We start from the raw sequence: 22,191 nt of genomic DNA on the forward strand, positions 1-22,191 counted from the left end.
CTCTGCTCCAGGCTGACACGGGAAAGGCTGGAGCGGGATGGGAGAGCCGGGGTGGGAGTTTGGGGATCCCTTTCCCTGGAATAGAAGAGCCAGGATGGGATGAGGATTTGGGGATCCCTTTCCCTGGAATAGAAGAGCCGGGACGGGATGAGGATTTGGGGATCCCTTTCCCTGGGATGGAAGAACCGGGATCAGGATTTGGGGATCCCTTTCCCTGGGATGGAAGAACCGGGATGCGAGTTTGGATCTCCGACCCCAAGAGCGGATCCCACCCGGCTGGGGCTGCCCCAGCGCCCTCCCCGCGGCCGGAGGAGATGAGTGACCCCCCCAAACACCTCTGGAAAAGCATCCCATGGGTTTGGGGAGCTGGGAATCCGCTCGTGGGGATGGAGAAGGAGCTGGAAGGAAGAGCCGGACAGCGGAGCCTTTATCAGCCCCCGGCAGCCGAAACCAGCGGGGCTCTGCTGGGGAAAAGCTCCTTACCCACAGCAGCCGGGTTTGCTGGAAATAAGGAAATCTGAATGGGAATAAATCGCTTAAAGGACAGAAAATGGGAGGGAGACGCTGCTCCCGAAGGGAGTTTCCAGCTGTTGCACGAAGCGAATGAAATTGCGTTAATATGAAATAAATAAACTCTGGTGAGTTCCGAGGGAGCAGAGGAGTGGCCGGGTTGATTATTTTAATTCCTGATCGTGTGAATTGGGAGCGAGAAGTGTGGTCGTGTTCAATAAAAACCTCCTCGATCACAAAAATAGGATTTATTAAAGGTACAGAAACTTCAGAACGGAGTCTGCTCCTCGGACACGGATCTGAGTAACAATCATAGATGTGAGAGCGTGTATTTAATTAACCTCATTAGCATAGACAAGATGTGGATTTTAATATCGAAATAAACCTTAATGGGGAGGAAGTTATTTTTCATTTCGGTGATAACAGAGGTAAAGCTTTGCCTGCCCGCCCCGAGGAGACTGGGACGGGCTGGGTGCTCTGGGGACAGTCAGCATCGTTTGTCACAGCGACGGGAACCCGGGCATTGACAGGAGCCAGACCTTCCCTGCAAGGACTCAGGGCTGCCTTTGATCTGCCCAGGGGACCGCGGTGACAAATGGGGTGGTGGGGGATGACACGGAGGAGGAGGAGGAGGAGGAGGAGGAGGAGGAGGGCGGGTTTAAGTTCCCTCTTCTCTCCGGGGTGATGAGCTCAGCACTCGGGCAGTGCCACGCTCGGTTTGCCGCGAGCTTGGCTGCTGACAGCTGTCCTTTCCAGGGTTCCTGTCCTTTCCATGATTTCTGTCCCTTCTGGGGTTTCTGTCCTTTCCAGAGTTCCTGTCCCTTCCAGGGTTTCTGTCCTTTCCAGGGTTTCTGTCCCCTCCACGGCTGCCACCTCCGGCCCCCTTTTCCCAGGAAAACTCCCTGCGGTGAAGGTGGCGCTGCCGCTGTGGGTCCCAGAGGGTCTCTGGAGCAGGGACAGGAGCTCCAGGTGAGGCTCTGGAGTCAGCACCTGCAGCCAGCGCCACCAAAGTCCCCTCCCTTGGGGATCAGCTCCGGCTCCGCTCTGCTCCATCTCCACACACCTGGAGGGGTTTGGCTGGGAACTGTCCCAGCTCTGGCCAGCCCGGGAACCCTCAGCATCCTCATCCATCCATCCATCCATCATCCATCCATCCATCCATCATCCATCCATCATCCATCCATCCATCCATCATCCATCCATCATCCATCCATCATCCATCATCCATCCATCCATCCATCCATCCATCATCCATCCATCCATCCATCCATCATCCATCCATCCATCCATCCATCCATCCATCATCCATCCATCCATCCATCCATCCATCCATCCATTCATCCATCCTTCCTTCCTCCCCTCCAGGGCTGAGGAGAGGACCCGAGCCGCTCCCGTCGCGCTGCACAGCGGGGCCGCTCCCGGCTCCTCCCGGGGCTGCACCTGAGCTCCGAGTCACTCCCGGTGGGACCAGATGTGGGGTGGCTTTGGGGTGGATTTGGGGTGTTTCTGGGGTGGATTTGGGGTGGATTTGGGGCAGAGCAGCCTCCAGCCCAGGGGTTCCCCATCCTGCCGGGCTGCTTTGTGCCAGGAGTGAATTGTCCTGGGATGAGGCCAAGCGCAGGTCCCCGTGCCACTGTCACCGCTGTCACCGCTGTCACCGCTGTCACTGCTGTCACCAGCGCTCTCCCCACCACGACAATGCCACCCCCGAGGCCGCCGTCCCCAGCTCTGCCCATCCCAGTCACTCCCCCGCTCACAAATGTTGGGTGAATCCTCCACGATGTCCCCAAATATCCCCCCACGAGGGGAGCCAAGCTGGGGCTCTGTGTCCCCGGGAGGGATCCGGGCTGTCCCCGGTGCCACGGCCCCTGTCCCCAGCCCCGCAGCCCTGCAGCTGCATTCCAAGCCTGCAAAACTTACTGGAAATCCTGTGGATGCAAATCCTGGCCGCCGCTCCGTGCCAGGAACTCGAGCTGCAATCCCGAGAGGGCAGCAGGCTCCGAGCACAGAGACCTCCCCCTCTCCATTCCCGGCCTCTGGAATCCTCCTGAAAGTCTCATCGGGGTTTGGGACGCGAGTGGCTCTGTGGGACACTCCAAGCCGGGCAGGTTTGGGACAAAGTCAGCAAATCCTGGGGTGGCTTCCCAAAATCTCAGCCGCTGCTGCCGGATGGGTTGGTGCCATGTTGATTCAGACTGCCTGGCTCCATCCCAAAACTTCCCAGCTCCCAGATCGATGGAGATTCCCAGGGTGTGGGCAGGTGATGAGGTGGGAATGGGACCCCCAGCAGCAGGAGGATCCCAATTCCCACCCGGCCCTCGAACACCCGAGTCCTTCCCAGGTCACCTCAACCCTGCCCCCTCCGCAGCCCCGAGGTTCTGATCAATCCCAGGTGAAACCTAAACCTCCAGCCAGGGGAATGCGCTGCTCCCAAGGCGGCGGGATGAAGGTCAGGACATCCCGGCGGAGATTCTGCCGGGAGAGCCGGGGGGATGCTCCCGGCAGCATTTTGGGGGGATGCAGGAATTAGGGATGGGTGGAAGGGAGAATTTCGTTTGGATTTCCAGGATTTTATCCTCCTCAGCTCTGCGTGGGGTTTTTGTGGCATCCCCGGCGGTGAACTGTGGGTTTAACAGCAACATTTCCGCGGAGTAAATAAAACTCTCAATTTATTGTGTGTGATTGCCGAGACCTCCCAAATCCCGCAGTGCTCACGAGGGCCCGCGCTGTGCCAGGATCTCTGACTGCCACTAAATAATTCACTGCCCACAGCCCTGGACTTCATCTCTGCTCCGGGAGAGCCTGGAGGGTGCGGGGGGAACACGGATTCGCACGGACCCAGCGGGGATCCGGCTTGGAAAGGGAATTCCCAGCGCCGGTGTGGGAGGTGGAGAGGTGGAAGAGCAGAGGGAGAGCAGAGTGTTGTTTGGGAAACGCTGGGACAGGTTGGAGAATGAGTCTGAGAGGGGTGGGTGGGGCGGGAGGCTCCATCTCCCCCTGGGATGCTCCAACTCCTCCAAGGATGTTTCATCTCCCCCAGGAATGTTTAATCTCACCCGGGAATGTTTAATCTCCCCCGGGGATGCTCCATCTCCCCCGGGGATGCTCCATCCTCTCCAGGGATGCTCCATCGACTCCAAGGATGCTCCAACCCCTCCAGGGATGCTCCATCTCCCCCAGGGATGCTCCATCTCCCCCAGGGATGCTCCATCGACTCCAAGGATACTCCATCTCCCCCAGGAATGTTTAATCTCCCCCGGGGATGCTCCAACCCCTCCAGGGATGCTCCATCTCCCCCAGGAATGTTTAATCTCCCCCGGGGATGCTCCAACCCCTCCAGGGATGCTCCATCTCCCTCTGGGATGCTCCATCTCCCCCTGGGATGCTCCATCTTCTCCAAGGATGCTCCATCTCCCCCAGGAATGTTTAATCTCCCCCGGGGATGCTCCATCTCCCCCAGGGATGCTCCCTTTCCCCCAGGGATCTCCATCCCCTCCAGAGATGCTCCGTCCGCTCCAGGAAGGCTCCATCCCATTTCATCCTCTCCAGGATGCCCCGCACCCTCTGTTTGGGGTTCGGGATGCAATTTGGGATGCAGTTTAGCAGGCAGTGACGGGGTTTGGGACGCGATTTCGGTTCGGGATGCGGTGCGGGGTTGAGTGTGGAATGAGGTGTTGCAGTTTGGGATGAGATGTTGCGGTGTGGGATGTGGATTGGGATGTGGATTGGGATGTGGATTGGGATGCAGCCGGGACGCCGTGCGGGATCCTCCCTCGCGGGATGCCCCAGCCGCTCCCCGCCCCCAGCAGGGTCCCGTACCCAGCCCGGGCTCTGCCAGCAGCTCACCCACCCCCCATCCCCTCCACCCCCGCCCCGCACGGCGCTTTCCCCGCCCGCCCCGTCCCGCGGAGCCCCGGGGGCGGGGGCCAGGTACGGCGGGGCGGGCCGGGCCGGCGGGGGAGGGCCGGGCTGCGGCGGCGGGCAGCTAAAGGCAGGTGGCCCCGGGAGCGGCCCCGGGCTGGCTCGGGGGTCCCGCGGCTGCCGGGGCCATGCGGTGGGGAGCGGCCTGAGCGGGGCGGCCATGGCCGGGGCGGCGGCGGGCGGGGAGCGGCGGGCGGCGCTGACGGCGGTGCGGACCGAGGCTGCGGAGACCCCCGGCCCCGGTAACGGGACCCCCCCTCCGCCTCCGCCCCCTCCCCGCCGCCGGGGGCTGCTGGCGGGGCCGCGCCCCGGGGCCGCCCCCCGCCCCGCCGGGGCCCCGCGCTGCTGCCGCCGCCGCCTCCAGAACTGCCTGTACAACGTGCTGGAGCGGCCCCGCGGCTGGGCGTTCATCTACCACGTCTTCATGTGAGTACCGAGCCCCCCAGGGCCGCCCCGGGGCCGGCGGGGAGCGGGAACTGCCGGAGAAGGAGCTCCGGGGGTACCGGAGAAGGAGCTCCGGGGGTACCGGGAGTGCCGCGGGGCAGCTCCGGGGGTACCGGGAGTGCTGGAGAAGGAGCTCCGGGGGTACCGGGAGTGCTGGAGAAGGAGCTCCGGGGGTACCGAGGGTGCCAGAAAAGGAGCTCCGGGGGTACCGATAGTGCCACGGGGGAGCTCCGGGAGTATCGGGAGTGCCCGAGAAGGAGCTCCGGGGGTGCTGGAGAAAGAGCTCCGGGGGTACCGAGGGTGCCCGAGAAGGAGCTCCGGGGGTACCGGGGGTGCTGGAGAAGGAGCTCCGGGGGTACCGAGGGTGCCCGAGAAGGAGCTCCGGGGGTACCGGCAGTGCCGCCGGGAAGTTTCTCCGGTTGGGCGGGGGGGACCCGCCGGTGCCGGTGCCGCTCCTGCCGCCGGGGCCGGGATCCGCCAGAGAGTCCCGCGGAGGGTCCGTGGCAGAGGGTTCGGTGCGAGGAGCTGAGCGTGTCCCCGGGGATGGGACTCAATCCCTGCGGTGGCCCAGAGCCCCTTCCCGGTGTCACCGTCACCGTCCCGCTCTGCCGCTGTCCTTGCCGGGCCCTCCAAGGCAGGGGACCCGCGAGGGGTGACAGGCGTGGGTGGCACCGGGGACCCTCTGTGTGCTGTACCTGTGGCAGGGCTGGGATGGGGACAGCGGGGGTGAGCTTGTCCCTGCTGTACCCATGAGCTGAGCCCGTTCCTGGGTCACTGTCCATGGGCAGCACCGGGAATTCCTCTCCAGGCCCCAGGGATGCTCCCGGAGCGCACCTGCTCCTTTCCCTGCTCCCTGTGCTTTCCTGAGCTCTGAGGTGCTGGATCTGAGCATCCCACGGCTCTTGGCATGCGGCTCAGAACAGCTTCACCCCCTCTGGGGGGTTGTGACAGCGATTTGGGGGGTCCCCAACACACCTGGAGGCTGCAGGGACAGAGGGGGCTCCGTCCTGGGGGGTTGTACCAAGCCAGGACCTGGTGGCACTGCTGGGGACACTGCGGGGACATCGCAGGGTTCTCCCTCTTTGCCTGGCGTGTGCCAGCTGTGGGCACAGATCTTCCGTGAGGGCATGAGCCAAAATTTCCCCTCCTCGGCTCCCGCCTGGAGCGGTGCCGCGGGGCTGCGTCGTTTCTGGGGTGCGGGAGCCGGAGCTCGTTAAGAGGCAGGAAAATGGGTCTTGCCTAAGTTAGCACACCGAGCTGGCAGCAGGAATTTGTCACCGCATGAAAGGGCACCTGAGCTCCCCAGGGAGCCGGGACACGAGCCCGGGGCCCGTTTGGAACCACACCTCCACAGGCAGAATCCCTGCGTGGAAAATCCCACCCTGGGAAGAGCTTCTCCCGCAGGGGAAGGCGGCCAAGCCCCCGCCAGGGGAGCAGTCGGGATTCATGGCACAGACACCATGGGATGTGGAGGAGACGTGCCCTGCTCATCTCCCAGCTGGGATATCCATCCCTGAGCGGGCTTCACCTGCTCTTCCTCCCAATTTGAGGCTGTTTTACCCCAAAAACAACACATGGGACAAGCGGCCCCATTTGCAGAACCCCCCCCCCAGTGCCACCCCTGGCCCGCAGCTCCTGGGCTTTGTTCCACAAGATGTGCAGCCGCCGGCAGCAGCAGCCAAACGTCTCCAGCCTTTGCTGGGGAGGTTTTTTGTTCACTTGCTCGCTTAATTTTAGGGCTGAGGCAGCTGCAGGGCAGAGTCCTGCCAGGGACCCCCCGAATCCTGTGGGAAGACGCCGCAGTGGGTGCAAGGTGCGGACATCTGTTCTGTGAAACCTCTCGTAATGTTGCTCATTTCTGCCTTCTTCCAAGTTTTTTTCGTTGGTTTTTTTTTCTCTCTCTCTCTCTCTCGCAGCAGATGGGAGCTGCGAAGCTGTTGCAGCGGCTCTGAAGTTGTCGGGGATGATTTGTGTGCCGCAATTCCTGGGTTTTAACAAAAGAGGGGGAAGGTGTTGCCCCCTCCCCTTCACCCCCCGGGGCACGGGAGGGGATGGAACCCCCGGCCCGGGCTCGGGGCAGTTCTGGTGACCGGGACCTGTCCCCTGAGCCCCGGCTGCGCTGCCTCCCCCGAGCAGGCTGGCTCCGAGACAGGGCTGAAAAATGCTAAAATGGAAATACCCGCGGAGAAGTGACGCGCTTCCCTCCCGGAGCCGCGCCGAGCCCATCGCGTTTTATTGCCCAACTTCAGCCTCTTTTTATCGGTGAATTGATCCCAAATCTCATCCCAGCCCCTGCTCCGGGCTCGGCGTTTGGGGGCTGCATCATTTCTGCAGCTCCCCCGCCTGCTGGGGCCGGGAGGGCTCGGAGATAATTTTGGGGTCTGATGGATGTCCCCAAACGCTCCGGGAAGGGGATGGTGAGGACGTGGGAGCCGTGCAGGTGGAAATTCGGGGTGTCCCAGCCCCTCCAGCCCCACGCTGACCACAGGCAGAACCTCTGGCCGGCCTCACCAAGCCGTGCCTCGCCCGCTTGGAATGAGAATTCCCAACCCCGGAGCTTACGGAGCAAATCCGGGAGGGAGCCCAGAGCATTAAGCGAGAGGTTTTAGAGCCAGGAGGCAAAATAAGAACTTCCCTTTTCCAATCTCCTCCTCGTTAGCGGCCGGGAAGGCTCTTCCCCGCTCCAGGCAAAGCTGCTGCGGGCTTGGCACGGGCACGGCTGCGTGTCCCGTGGGCAGGGGCTGCCCTGCCAGGGGGCTCCTGCAATCCTGGAACTGCTCCAGGCGCTTTTCCAGTGCCAGCGATCCCCGCTGTGCCCCGTCCCTGCCCGCCCCCCACATCCCCAGCGGTGCCGGGGTTATGAAACGGCGGCTGGGTGCGCCGTGAGCTCGGCTCAGCACTTTTCCTGCTCCTGGAGGAACGTTTCCATGCAGAACTGCTTAACCTGGAGCAAATTAGGGAAGACTGAGCCAGCAGCACCGGGAGCAGCCGCAATTCCCCGCCTGGAGCAGCATCCCCCGTGCCAGGCCTGGGTTTGGTTTCCCATGGAGGAAAGAAAATTCCCTGAGGCAGCGAGGGGACAGGAGCCTTGTCCCTGCTGGGAATTTGGTGTCGTTGTGGGGACAGAGGGGTGGCAGCTCCCGGCAGAGTCCCAGAGCAGCCCTGGCACTGGGTGAGGGATGCCAGGCACAGGATTGGCCTCGGTGGGAAATCCCGGCTGGTTTGGGATGCTGGCACTGGGATGTGTCCCCACCCGGCCAGGGGTGACAGCTCAGCCCACCCCTGTGCCTGGCTCCTGTCACCTCTGCCCCTCCCCTGCCTTGTCACAGCCCTCCAGCGCTGCTTGGAGAGCCAGGAACATTTCCCTGCCGTGCTGGCAGTGCCAGCCCGTGCCAACACCGCCAGGACAATCCCTAGGCCTGGAGCCTTGGATGGATTGCAGGAAAATCCTTCCATCCCTGCTTGGAAAAACCTGAATTTAACTCAAACTCTCAACTTTAACTCCCACCTCTTCGAATTGAGCTCCTCGAAGGTTTTTAACTCGCTGTCACCGGTGTGACCCCAGCTGGGGTGGCCACAACCGGGACTTGGGGCTGTGCCCTTCGAGCAGGGGCTGTGCCCCCAGGGGCTGAAACGGGAGCTGCTCCAGGGCAATGCCAGCGGCAGGAGAAGCCGGCACAGCATTTTCCCCTGCCCGATGTGGTGTCACCAAGGCATAAAATTAAGCGGCTTCGGCGCAACATGAAACGGAGCATTGATTTTTCCTTCTGTTTTTTTTCTAACTTTTTCCCTTCTTTCGGCTCCCGCAGGACCCCCCCAAGGTAGAAAGTGCCGGTTTGGATGTCCCAGTGAGGATCAGGGACAGTTTTTGGTTCTTTGTCACCCCCCAGACACAAAGTGCCAGTTTGGGTGTCCCAGCGAGGATCAGGGACAGTTTTTGGTTCTTTGTCACCCCCCAGGCAGAAAGTGCCAGTTTGGGTGTCCCAGCGAGGATCAGGGACAGGTTTTGGTTCTTTGTTCCCCTCCCAGAACCTCCCCTCCACTCTTTGAGGGTCCCAGCTTTGGGGCGACTTTTTGTTGTCACCCCGTGCCCCAAATGTCCCCGCGTCCTGCGGACCCCCGAGATGCTGGAGGAGGGTGACAGCCGCGATCCCTGCGCTGGGGTGCCTCGGGAAACACTCCAGTTCCTTCCCCCCTTTCTCCAGCCCGTTCCTTGCCAGATGATCCAAGAACAAAACTATCCCGGCTGCTCCGTGTGAGCTCTTGGCAGCGGCCGCGGGAGCCTTGTGACCCCGGCGGTGCCACGGGGGTGCCACGGGGGTGCCACCAGCACCATTTGCCTCCCAAAACACGAAGATTTTGGGTGCTGCCGTGCTCTGTGCGATGTCACCGGAGAGGCTCCGCATCTCAGTTTTGCTTCCAGCCTTTCTCAGCTTGTTGGGACCATCCCGGGCTGGGTCCAGCTGGGGTTGGAGGGGTCTGGGAGCAGCCCCGTGCTCCCCGCAGCGCTGATGATCGGCTCAGAGCCGGGCTCTGAGCGTGTGCGGGGCTCCTGGAGCTTTCCCTGCCCGCGGGGAAACACTCGGAGCTTTTCTGCTTCTCTTGTGAGCGGCGTGGGCCGCTCCGTGCCATGGTTACGGGTGCAAACAGGCTGGCTACAGCCCGGTTATTTATATCCCCTGCTCCAGCTCTCCTGAAGGGCTGCGGGGCCGAGGGCCGGGGATTTATGGGACGCGCTGTTTATACAGCTGCACACGGAGCAGGCATGGGGAGCCTGGAGGGTGAAAACATCGTCGCCATCCCCGCTCGGGCAGTTTTGGTCCAAATCCCGAATTTCCAGCGGTGGCACAGCTGGAGGGTGCGGCTCAGGCGCTCTGATGCCGCCAGGGAAGGGATGTGAGGTTTCCCAGAGCCTGTTTTGTTCGCTCATCCCACGGCCGAGCTGTTTATCCTGCGGCGCGTGGTGTTTTCCTTCCGCTCAGTTCTGGCTGGCACCGCCCGGGCCAGGCCCGGGACATCCCCGCGGGGAGAGGGCAAAGCGGGACCGGGACAGCCCTGCCAGGGTCAGTGTCACCCCAGTGCCAGTCCCGGGAATTCGGGCAAAACGGGACCGGGACAGTGGCGGTGTCACCTCCGTGCCAATCCTGGGGGTTCGGGCAAAGCAGAACCGGGACAGCCCTGCCAGGGTCAGTGTCACTCCCGTGCCAATCCCGGGAATTTGGGCAAAACGGGACCGGGATAGTGGCGGTGTCACCTCCGTGCCAATCCTGGGGGTTCGGGCAAAGCAGGACCGGGACAGTCCTGATAATGCCAATGTCACCCTCGTGCCAGTCCCTGGAATTTGGGAAAAGCAGAACCGGGACAGCCTTGCCAGAGTCAGTGTCACCCCCGTGCCAATCCTGGGAGTTCGGGAAAAACGAGACTGGGACAGCCCTGACAATGCCAGGGTCACCCCCGTGCCAGTCCCAGGGGTTCGGGCAAAACAGAACTGAGACAATCCTGACAGTACCAGTGTCACCCCCGTGCCAGTCCCGGGAATTCGGGAAAAGCAGAACCGGGATAGCCCTGACAGTGCCGGTGTCACTCCCGTGCCAGTCCCGGGAATTCGGGAAAAGTAGAACCGGGACAGCACCGGTGTCCCCCCCGTGCCAATCCTGGGGGTTCGGGCAAAGCGGGACCCTGACAGTGGCGGTGTCACCTCCGTGCCAGCCCCAGGAGTTCAGGAAAAGCAGAACCGGGACAGCCTTGCCAGGGTCAGTGTCACCCCCGTGCCAGTCCCGGAGGTTCGGGGACAATTCCTGGAAGGGCTGGGCTGTTCCATCCCCATCCTGCCCTGTCAGCTCCGGTCCCTCAGCTCGTCCCGGGCTGGTTTTGGGGTGCAGCCTCTCTGCCCAGGGGTGTTTCGGGGGGCACTGGGAGCCAACTGGTGCCCGCCTGCCCATCCAGGGCTGGATCCAGACTTGGCCCTGCTTCCCCTGAGCTCAGCAGCTTTCCCGGCTCACCTGTTCCTCAGCAGCAGATGGCAAAGCCCACCCTAATGAAGATTAATGGAGGAGATTTCGCCTTCCCCGCCGAGTTTTCATTATTGTTTTGGGGAGGTTTCATTACTGCTGGGGCCGGGCTGTGCTCCTGCTGGGTCCTGTCCCCGTGTCCATGCAGTGACATGTGCTGGGAAAGGGGGGGAAGACCTCGGGGAGGGGCTGGAAATGGGAATTTTATTCGGGAGAGGTGAAGCACCGGCTCAGCCTCTGCTCCCTCCATCCCCCGGGGTCCTGGAGCAGCGCAGTGAGGAAGCCCCGAAGTTTCCAAGAGCAGAGAATTGGGATGGGAGCCTGGCACTGCCGCTCCCCAGGGGAGTTTGATGGTGGAAAACCCCGCTGAGTGCTCAGTAGAGCGGCTGAGAGCAGAATTCCTGCCCGGGAGGGATGGGGGGATGCTGATTCCTGGCTCCCCTCGCTGCCTTCAGGCATCTGACCCTTCCCTAAGCCGCTTAAGCGCTGCCGGCAGCCGAGACGAGGCGTTTGCCCGAGGCTTTGCAAGTTAATTCCTAGCAGGTGATGTGTTCCCAGAAAGTTCCTTCGCCCCTGGGGCCTCTCATGCCGGTGTCCTTCCCCAAATCCTGCGGGACGCCGGCTGGGAGGGCAGGTTTCCATCACGGTGGGTGACAGAAATCAGAACCAGGGCCACCCACAGCAGGTCCCCGCTGTGCCCAGGTCCCGGGGACCCCCTCCCTGCTCGCTGGATGAGGCGAGGGGCACAAATCTTTGCAGGCTGGGAGATTTCTGCCTTCTCGTCTGCTTTGCGCTCCGCTGCCCGTGTAATTGCCTGCTAAATCCTGCCTGGATAATCTTTTATTGCTGCTGATGCTCGAAGCTCCGAGCTGTGCCCTGGGCCGTGTTTTGCTCCTCAGTGCCACAGGGGTGCCGCTGTTCCCACCGGGGGTTAATTCCAGAAGTGCTGCGCCGGAGGAAAAAACCCCAATTAATAATTCAGAGGGAGAAGGAGCCGGCTCCAACCTTCTGCCTTGCGGGCGGGGTGTGCCCGGCAGAGCCGCGTCCTCTGCGGCGAGGGCAGGGTGGTGACACGGCTGTGACACGGCTGTGACACGGCTGTGACACGGCTGTGACACCCCTGACCCCTTCCTGGCTCCAGCTCTCCCTCCTCCCTCTCTGCATCCAGCCCTTCTCCCATTCCCAGGGATTTTTTTGCTGTCGGTCCCACCCCCAGCAGCGTTTTTGGGGGAAGGGGACACAGCTGTCCCCTTTAGGCTGTGCCACCCTCACTCCCCTCATGCCAGGGCTGGGTTTGAGAGCCCCCGGCCCCACACGGGGCTGTGGGGTCAGTGGGGAGGGGTCCTGGATGGTCCCACTGAGGGACAGAGCATCAAACTATGTCCCACGGGTGCTGTGACAGTGGGGACAGCCGGGACAGTGGGGACAGAGGGGACAGTCAGGACAGTTTTCACCCCTCCCATGGCCCAAGCAGCTGGTCCTGAACAAAAATTCCACACCAACCACACGCAGAGATGGGAACGCGTCCCCGAGCGGGCGCTGCCACCCCAGGATCACCCCTGATTGTCACCGCATTGTCACCATGTCCCGGGGGTCAGACGGGTGCCACCAGCTCGAGGACAAGGTGCCGGGGCCACCGGGGCTCAGCCAGGCCGTGCCGGTGCCACCCAGCGTGGGGTGCCCGGAGCCCCCGGTGCCACCCCGGAGCCGCGGTGACATCACGGAGCAGCGAGTGGCCTTTGCTCTCCATCACGTGGGCCGGTGGCACGAGCCCTCCGCTTTCCTTTTTTAGAATCGCTGGATCAGGGGAAAAAAAATGTATTTTTGGAGTTTTCGTTTGCTTCGGCTTCAGAGTCGACTTTCTTTTTTTTCTTTTATTTTTTTTCCTTTTTTTGTTCAACTCTTTATTTTAAATGGGCCGAACCCCCTCGTGCCTGAGCCCAGCGCTGCTCCTGGGGACTTTTCCCAGGATTGTCACTTCCCAGGTGTTGCTGGCAGGTCCCCACGGTGGCAGTGATGTTGGGGACAGTCCGGAGGAGCTCTGGTTCCCTTCCTGCAGCACCAGGACCCCCTCCAGCCTTTAATTAAGAAGCCGCAGGGCTGTGGCAGAGCTGGCACCGAGCCCCACGGCAGCTCCCCGAAGGCTCCATGCCACCATCTAGGGGCAAAACGTGTCCCCAGCGGCTCTGCCACCACCTGGGGGGTCCAGGCTGTGAGTGGGGGGTGGCACTGTGGGCTGGGGTCCCTTGGCTGTCCCTGACACTTTATCCTTCCAGATTCCTCCTCGTCTTCAGCTGCCTGGTGCTCTCGGTCTTCTCCACCATCCAGGAGCACCAGAAATTGGCCAACGAGTGCCTCTTCATCCTGGTGAGTGATGCTGGAGCTCCGATTTCCTCTCCACGCTTTATATCCTAAAAGAATCACGGACAGAACCCGCTGCGACCGTGTCACCAGCCGGGATGTCACTGTGGATGCGGTGGCGGCTCGGGGTGGCCCGGGGTTGACTCGGGGTGGCCCGGTGGTGACTCGGGGTGGCCCGGGGGCAGCTCGGGGTGGCCCGGTGGTGACTCGGGGTGACCCATCCCACCACTGTCCCTCGGTGCCGCGGGGAGAGGCAGCCACCGCTGGAAAAGGCAGGGCACGAGGGGCTAAAAAAGGCAACTTTCCCCCAAACTGTCAGAAAGAGCTGACGCAGGGACTTCTCGCGAGTGATGGAGACTAAATTGGGAAGGTCCTTGTGACTTTTTCCTGCGAGTAAGCAGAACGGGGGCTTGTTTGTGCGGGAGATGGGAGGACAATGCTGACGGCGGAGGAAAAGGACCCAGCTCGGGGCGAGGAGCAGAGCAGCGATTCCCAGCCAGCCCCGACGGCTCCGCTCTCACCGCCCCGATCCCCCCGGGGGTGGCTCGGGTGGCTCTGGGAGGGGGGGACACCAAACCCAATTTCACTTCGCTCCATTCCAATCTGAGCCGCTCCATTCTCTCTGCCCCTCTCCCCCCTTTTCACCCCCAGGAATTCGTGATGATCGTGGTGTTCGGGATGGAATACATCATCCGCGTGTGGGCCGCCGGCTGCTGCTGCCGCTACCGAGGCTGGCGCGGCCGATTCCGCTTCGCCAGGAAACCTTTCTGCGTGATAGGTACGGAACTGCGATTTGTGGGTAACCCCCTGTCCCGGTTTAAAGGGACAGTATTGCCAGGAAAAGGAAATTCAAGAACTCTCAGGCAAAAAAAAGGTATAGGTTGGGAATAACAGCTCTTTACTTTACAGCATCAGCTATATGAAAGAGAACAAAAAAAAACAGTGACAGAACAGAACGAAATAGTCCTTTTTTCCAGTCACCTATCCCCCTCCTCGTCCTCGTAGTCGAGGTGGAGCAGGGCAGGGCAGCCTCTCAGTCGCGGCTGCTGCAGGAGCAGGGGGGCGAGGCGGCAGCGCCGTCCCAGGTGAGAGAAGGGGAAGAACTTGCTCACCGTGGGAGTCCCGTGGGTTCTGGGCGTTGTTTCAGAAGCAGGGAGCTTTTGCGGTCCGAGTCCAGCGGGGAAGAAAAAACACGGAGGAGAAACAACCTCTCTCCTCCACCGGCGAGCTGCCAGAGTTCTCCCACCCCGAGTGTCCTCCTACCTGCCGAAAAACAAAAGCAGGACTCCACCTTTCCCTAATGGAGCCATCGGGGCTGGTTCAGCCATTCCTTTGTCTAATAGGAGAGCTTAGCATAATAACGGGAAAAATTTCTAAACCTCGCCAGCCCACAACACCCCCGCACCCCCTGAGCTTCGCTGTGCCCTCAGATTTCATCGTCTTCATCGCCTCGGTGGCCGTCATCGCCGCGGGCACGCAGGGCAATATTTTCGCCACGTCGGCGCTGCGCAGCATGCGCTTCCTGCAGATCCTGCGCATGGTGCGCATGGACCGCCGCGGCGGCACCTGGAAACTGCTGGGCTCCGTGGTCTACGCCCACAGCAAGGTGAGTTAAAACCAGCCTGGTGTATCGTTGGGTACGTCCCCACGCGTGTCTGAGCAGCAGTGCCCCGCAGGAGCTCATCACCGCCTGGTACATCGGGTTCCTGGTGCTCATCTTCGCCTCCTTCCTCGTGTACCTGGCCGAGAAGGACGCCAATGTCCAGTTCGCCACCTACGCTGATTCGCTGTGGTGGGGCACGGTAAGCGAGGCTACCCCGAGCCCCCCCAGCCCCGGGAGGGGAGCAGGAGGGTGGGACGGGGTGGTGGTGGGGGGAGCGCCCTCCAGGCCCCCCGCTGCTGTGTCCCCGCGCAGGTGACCCTGACCACCATCGGCTACGGGGACAAGGCTCCGCAGACGTGGCTGGGCCGGATGCTGGCGGCCGGGTTCGCCCTGCTCGGCATCTCCTTCTTCGCCCTGCCCGCCGTGAGTAGAACCGGGAGAGGGTAAAAATTGGGGGGGAAAGAGGCGGAGGCAGCTCTGTGTGGGGTGTGCCTGCACTGACCGCCCTCCTGTCCCCTCCTGTGTCCCCAGGGCATCCTGGGCTCCGGTTTCGCCCTCAAAGTTCAGGAGCAGCATCGGCAGAAGCACTTCGAGAAGAGGAGAACTCCGGCTGCCAACCTGATCCAGGTAGGGCAGGGCTGGAGGTCCCGCCCCGGGGATGCTCCACTGTCCCCAAATCACCCAGAACCTAGATCCTGCGGGATGGGGGGCAGGATGGATGGAGGGGTCAGGGAGGGGTTCTCCCATCCGGATCGATCCCGATTCCCGGGAATCTCGCTCCCCTGCAGGCTGCCTGGCGCCTGTACTCCACGGATGCCAGCCGGGCGTACCTGACGGCCACGTGGTGTTACTACGACAGCCTCCTGCCCGCCTTCAGGTGGGTGGGATGGGCTGAGGGCTGGGGGGCTCTGCGTGGATGAACAGCCTGGGACACCAGGAGGGACCTTGTGGAACCCCCAGTCGAGCAGCGACACCTTCCCAGGATGGGGGTGTGCTGAAGGAGCCTCCTTCATCCTCATCATCCTCACTGCGCCCATCCCACCCCACCCATCCCATCCCATCCCATCCAGCACCACAGGGACAGGGATCGTGCCTCGGGAACCCCAGGGCTGTGCTGGTGGAGCTGCAGCCGGACTGGAGCTGATTCCAGTGCAGACCCAGCTGGACACGGGCGGATCCAGCGGGAGTCCCACGTCCCGTTCCTGCAGCATTCCCTGGGGTTTTGCCGCTGTGGGTGGATCAAAGGCTCCCCAAAGGTTTTCCAGATCTCTCTTGTAGATCCTGAGGCTTTGCCACATCCCTGTGAGCTTCCCTGCCCTCTTCTGGCTGTGTTACAAATTCATCTTTCTGCCCCATCCTTCATTTTTTAAAAGGGTTTTTGACAGCCACAGCCTCGAGTCCCAACTTCCCGAGCATCACCCAGATCCTGGGAATCACTGGGGGCTCTGCTGCCCCTCCTGCTGTGCCAGGAACAGTTTTCCCCGCAGTGGAATTCACACAGAGTCACATTCCATCCCTGTGGATCTGAGCTTTCCCCTTCCTGCTGCTCCAAGTCCCCATGTCCCCACCCCATCGCAGGTTTTATCCATCCCTCTCAAATTCCTTCTTTGGAATCCTGTCCCAGACCCTTCCCCAGCCCCATCTGCCCCAATTAAGAAACCGTCTTTTGGAAAAAAAAACAAAAAAGCTGATTTTTTTGTTTGTTTATTTGTTTTGTTTGGTTTGGTTTGGTTTTGCTTTGGTTCGAGCTCAGGAGGACCCGACGCTGCTCAGCCTCGCTTTGCTGGTTTGATTTGCTTCGGAAATTTTAATTTCTCCCCGTTTTTATTTCACCCCGACCTCAGAGAGCTGGTCCTTATGTTTGAGCATTTGCACCGGGTTCGCAACGGAGGATTTAGGAATTCAGAGGTGAAAAAATGGCCTGACAGAGCCCCACCGCCCTATCACTCCTTCACCCCCGCCCAGAAAAGCTTCAGCCTGGCCGTGTGCTCAGGGGAAAGGTAGGAGGGGGCAGCCCCCGTGTTCTCCCTCCTCTCTGCTGTCTCCTCTGTGCCCTCCTGCGATGTCACCGTCACTGCCAGGCCACACCCCGAGGTGTCACCTCCCCGAGCTGGCCCTGCTCCCCACCCGTGCTGGGCATCCCTCCTGCTCCTGTGCTGCTCCCAGCTCCAGAAGGGGCAGATTTGATCCAGAGGGACACTCTGGGCTTTGTGAGGTCACATTTTCTGTGGCACGGGGTGACCGAGTGTGCCAGGAATTCCTTGGCACGGGCAGCGGTGCCAGCCCAGAGCCTGGGGCTGGGAAGGGCTCCCGGTGCCCACGAGGAGAGAAGAGAGGGGTTGAGGCTGCCCTGGTGCTGGTGGCAGCTGCTGTGCACCGTGTCCCTTGTCCCCTCTGCCTGAAGAGTGCCACCAACGCTGGCCACCCCTCCAGGACATCGGGCCAGCTCCAGGGTTAGGTGGGGAGAGCCTCGTGCCTCAGTTTCCCCCTGCGATGTCACATCAGCAGGGCTGAGGCTGCAGTGGGGGCTGAGCGGGACCTGCTCCCCCCCCCAGGTGAGTTCGGGGCTTGGGGGGCTCCTCCCAGGGCTCGGTGACCAAGCAGGACCCGGCAGGGGAAGGACCGAACCCCCCTCGGGGTGGGGGCTGAGCCCGCCCATCTCCCCCGCCAGCAACACCTCTCATAACATCTCATCTTCTCTCTCTCCTCCCTCTCCCTCTCACCCTCCTCCTCCTTCTCTCCATCCCTCCACCCTCCCCCGAACCCGCCGTGCCCCCTTTGCCCCCCCAAGCTGGAATGAGGAGGACGCGCAGCCCCACAGGTGTTTACGCCTCAGGTAACGCTCACCCCCGGCCGCGGGGGTCCCTGTGCTCGGGGACACGGGGACTGTCCCCAAACCCTGCCGGCAGAGCCGAGGAACCGCACAGGTGTTCATGCAGGACCTACACAAACATCGTGTCGCGCTCACCGGTGGCGCTGCAGGGGACGGGGACGCGGTGACCCGGGACGCTCCGCTCCCTGCTGGCCCTGGCTGATTCTCTTTTCTCCTGTGTCTCTGCCCTGCCCCTCCAGCCCCATCTTTAGTGGTAAGAGGAGGCTCTTGCAGACGTGGGGCACGTGGAGACGGAGGTAGCGTGTCCTGCCCGTCCCGGAGAGCGGCACCGGGAGCCTGGGGATGCATGGATGCAGCCCTGGAGATGCATGGATGCAGCCCTGGAGATGCATGGATGCACCCCTGGAGATGCATGGATGCACCCCCTGGAGATGCATGGATGCACCCCCTGGAGATGCATGGATGCACCCCTGGAGATGCATGGATGCACCCTCTGGAGATGCATGGATACATCCCCTGGAGATGCATGGATGCACCCCTGGAGATGCATGGATGCACCCCTGGAGATGCATGAATGCACCCTCTGGAGATGCACGGATGCACCCCTGGAGATGCATGAATGCACCCTCTGGAGATGCACGGATGCACCCCTGGAGATGCATGGATGCACCCCTGGAGATGCATGGATGCACATCCCTGGAGATGCATGGATGCACCCCGTGCTGCAGCATGGGCAGGGCTGGGGGTTGAGGCACGGGGGCTGCGGGCTGAATTTGGGGTCCCTCCGTGGGGGCAGGGAGGTTGTGCATGGCCTGGCCTGAGCTGGCTGTCCCCACTGTCCCCATTGTCCCTTACTGCCTCAGTTTCCCCATTGCAACGTGGATGAGCGCGGGCTGCTGGCAGCGATGTCCGGCACTTGGATAAATCCCATAAATCCCATAAATCCCATAAATCCCATAAATCCCATAAATCCCATAAATCCCGTCCCGCTGGTGTGCCACACAGCCTGATTCCCGGGACACAGCCCTTTCCACCCTCTGGCACAGGGTGGGATGTGTGGCAACCCCCACTGCCAGCATGGGGAAGGGCTGGGAGTTCCAAATCCTGCCTGGACCCTGCCCGAACCCTGCTCAGACCCTGCCCAGATCCTGCTCGGACCCAGCCCAGATCCTTCCCGAACCCTTCCCGGACTCTGCCCGATCTCTGCCTGGATCCTGCCCGTATCCCTGCCTTGCCTTGCCTAAGGAAATCCAGGAAATCCTGGGTTTGGTGGAGCCTGTCCTACAGCGGGTGTGGGATTCACTCCGTGTCCTCCCCGGCTTAGGGTCCTTCCCTGTGTGTCCCCTTGAGCGGTGTTTGGGGTCTCTCCTCATGGAAAATGCGGGGGGTTTGTGTAGGTCCTGCATAAACAAAGGCTGGTGCTTCCCCCCAACCCGAAATTGCAGCTGGGTTTGGGGGCAGAACTCGCGTTAGGGCAGGAGCAGAGCCTGGACTGGGAGGTGCAGCCTGGAGGAGGATTGGGAACACCCCGTGCCAGCAGGGACGGAGCAGGAGCAGAGCTCTGCTCAGCTCAGAGGTGTCCCCTGCTGCCACACCCGTCTGTCCCCTCTCTCTGTCACCTCCTTTCTCTGCTCTTGGGACCAACAAAAGGGATTTTAAAGAGCAACCCCAGAGCCGCCCCTTCAGGAACAGCCTGGCCCGTGCCCATCACCTGCCGGGGGCTCTCTGCGAGCTCAGCCACCCCCCTTCACCCCAGAGACCACCCTGTCCCTGTCCCTGTCCCTGTCCCCACGCCCCTGACACCGCCCTCCCGCTGTCCCCAACGCAGCAACAAGATGGGCATCAAGGAGCGGATCCGGCTGAGCAGCTCGCAGCGCCAGGGCAGCCGCGGGCGGCAGCAGCACCTGGGGCCGCCCCTGCACCGCTCCCCCAGCACCGAGGACGTGGCCGAGGCCTCCAGCCCCAGCAAGGTGCAGAAAAGCTGGAGCTTCAACGACCGCACCCGGTTCCGAGCATCGCTGAGGCTCAAACCGCGCATCCCGGCTGAGGGTGAGCCCCTGGATGAGGGGTTTGGGGACATCCCTCGGGGGCTGCAGGGTTGGGGACATCCCTCGGGGTGTGCCACCCCCCATCTCTTGGCACCCACAGCCGACTGCCCGCCCGAGGACAGCGGCGAGGAGAGGAGCTCCCCCTGCGAGCTGACCTTCGAGGACATCATGCCAGCGGTGAAGACCGTCATCAGGGCTGTCAGGTGAGACTGTCCCCTCCCGTGTCCCCCGCAGAACCCCCCCTGGGCACCCCGTTCGTGCCCTCAGCCCGTCTGTCCCTGCAGGATCCTGAAATTCCTGGTGGCCAAGAGGAAGTTCAAGGAGACCTTGCGCCCCTACGATGTCAAGGATGTCATCGAGCAGTACTCGGCCGGACACCTGGACATGCTGGGCAGGATCAAGAGCCTGCAGACGCGGTGAGGTGTCCTGGGGGGATCTCCCACATCCCCAGAGCTCCATCCCGAGCCCCTGGGAGTGATGGACGGGCTCTGCCCCTTCCCTCCCCGGCAGCGTGGATCAGATCGTGGGCAGGGATCGGGCGCTCCCTGCGGACAAGAAGGTTCGGGAGAAGGGGGAGAAGCCGGCGCTGGAGGGGGAGCTGGTGGACGAGCTCAGCATGATGGGCCGAGTGGTCAAAGTGGAGCGGCAGGTCAGGAGGGGACACGCCGGGAGTGTCACCGTCCCTTTGGGACCCCTCCCGCGGGGTTAAACCCGGCTCAGCCCCTCCCCGCGCCCCTTGCAGGTCCAATCCATCGAGCACAAGCTGGACCTGCTGCTCGGCCTCTACTCGCAGTGCCTCCGCAAGGGCTCCACCAATTCCTTCAGCCTGGCGGCGCTGCGGCCGCCCCCCGGCGAGCCCGACATCACCTCCGACTACCACAGCCCCGTGGAGCACGAGGACATCTCCGCGTCCGCACAGACCCTCAGCATCTCCAGGTCGGCCAGCGCCAACATGGACTGAGCAAAAGGAGCACAAGGAGGCGGGATGGACCTGCCCGCCGGGATGGGGAGCTGGGGAAGGCGTGGTGTTGTCCCCTCGCTGTCCCCTCGCTGTCCCCTCGCTGTCCTCGCCGTGTTACTTGAACCGAGTTTTTCTTTGCGGGGGCGCGGCTGCAGAGGGGTGACTGGGGCACTGTGGCATGGCCCGCGCTCCTGGGGTGCTCCTGGGATGTTCCTGGGATGTTCCTGGGATGTTCCTGGGATGTTCCTGGGATGTTCCTGGGGTCTAGGATGCTCCTGGGATGTTCCTCGGATGCTGCTGAGATCGGGGATGCTCCTGGGATGTTCCTGAGATCTGGGGCGTTCCTGGGATGCTCCCGTGATGCTCCTGGGATGTTCCTGGGATGTTCCTGGGATGTTCCTGGGATGTTCCTGGGATGTTCCTGGGATGATTCTGGGGTCTGGGATGCTCCTGAGATGTTCCTCGGATGCTGCTGAGATCTGAGATGGTCCTAGGATGCTCCTGGGATGCTCCTGGGATGCTCCTGAGATCTGGGATGCTCCTAGGATGCTCCTGGGATGTTCCTGGGATGTTTCTGGGGTCTGGGATGCACCTGGGATGCTCCTGGGATGTTCCTGAGATCTGGGATGCTCCTGGGATGCTCCTGGGGTCTGGGATGCTCCTGAGATGTTCCTCGGATGCTGCTGAGATCGAGGATGCTCCTGGGATGCTCCCGGGATGCTCCTGGGACCTGGGATGCTCCTGGGACCTGGGATGGTCCTGGGATGTTCCTGGGATGTTCCTGGGAGGCTCCTGGGATGGTTCCTGGCACGATCCTGGCTTCCTGAGGGATGACACCCCCCCCAGTTCCGGGGTCCTGGCTACTCCCCAGCTGTGGTGGGGATGCTCTGGGCTGGCCCCATCCCCTGGGGTTTGGTTTAAACCGCTGCCCCAGCCCTCAGGACAGCTCCTGCCTGGTCCCCCAGAGCTGAACCGGGGCCACCACCAGCTATGCAAGGTCCCATCTCCCTCTTGCATCCGTGCAGGGGTGTGGGGGCACGACCCAGGGTGGTTTTACCCGTGTCACTCGGGGTCCCCAGTGCGGGGAGCAGGGGACTGTCCCCCCCCTCAGCAGGCTGCACCTCTCCAGAAGCACAGCAGAGCCTTCTGCCTGCCCGTGCATGCTCCCAGGGCAATATATATATAGAAGATATATATATATATATATTTATGCAATAATGTCTTAATATGCAAACACCCCTGGGCAGAGCCACCCGAGGGGACATAGGCAATAAGTGACCCCCTGCCAGCTCCCAGGGCTGGACTGTGCTGCCCAGGAGGGCCCTGGAGGGCTCAGGGCCAGGGGGAAATCTCCACCCGAGGTGGCAGAACTGAGCAGGGGCTGTGGGGAAGGCAGGGGGACAGGCACAGGCGCTGTCCCCAAGGAGTGTCCCCCCTCTGTGTCCCAACCCCTGCTCTCTGCCGGTCCCGCGGTGCTCAGTTTGTCCCTGCCCGTGTCC

General features: G+C 62.2%; 1 protein-coding gene across 1 annotated transcript; it reads left to right on the plus strand.

The window, feature by feature from the left end:
- The first annotated feature begins 4,240 nt into the window (after nucleotides 1-4,240).
- KCNQ4 (potassium voltage-gated channel subfamily Q member 4) lies at nucleotides 4,241-20,899 on the plus strand. The gene is made up of 15 exons (XM_033080679.2): nucleotides 4,241-4,857; nucleotides 13,163-13,253; nucleotides 13,899-14,025; nucleotides 14,678-14,853; nucleotides 14,924-15,049; nucleotides 15,163-15,273; nucleotides 15,382-15,477; nucleotides 15,639-15,727; nucleotides 16,695-16,850; nucleotides 17,642-17,686; nucleotides 19,512-19,732; nucleotides 19,832-19,934; nucleotides 20,016-20,147; nucleotides 20,242-20,380; nucleotides 20,474-20,899. Exons 1-15 carry the CDS (start codon nucleotides 4,241-4,243, stop codon nucleotides 20,690-20,692), a joined length of 2,448 nt encoding a protein of 815 aa, XP_032936570.2. The 3' UTR covers nucleotides 20,693-20,899.
- The last annotated feature ends 1,292 nt before the right edge of the window (nucleotides 20,900-22,191 follow it).

The sequence above is a fragment of the Catharus ustulatus genome, chromosome 26 (genome assembly GCF_009819885.2).
Source record: "Catharus ustulatus isolate bCatUst1 chromosome 26, bCatUst1.pri.v2, whole genome shotgun sequence".
Lineage (NCBI taxonomy): Eukaryota > Metazoa > Chordata > Aves > Passeriformes > Turdidae > Catharus > Catharus ustulatus.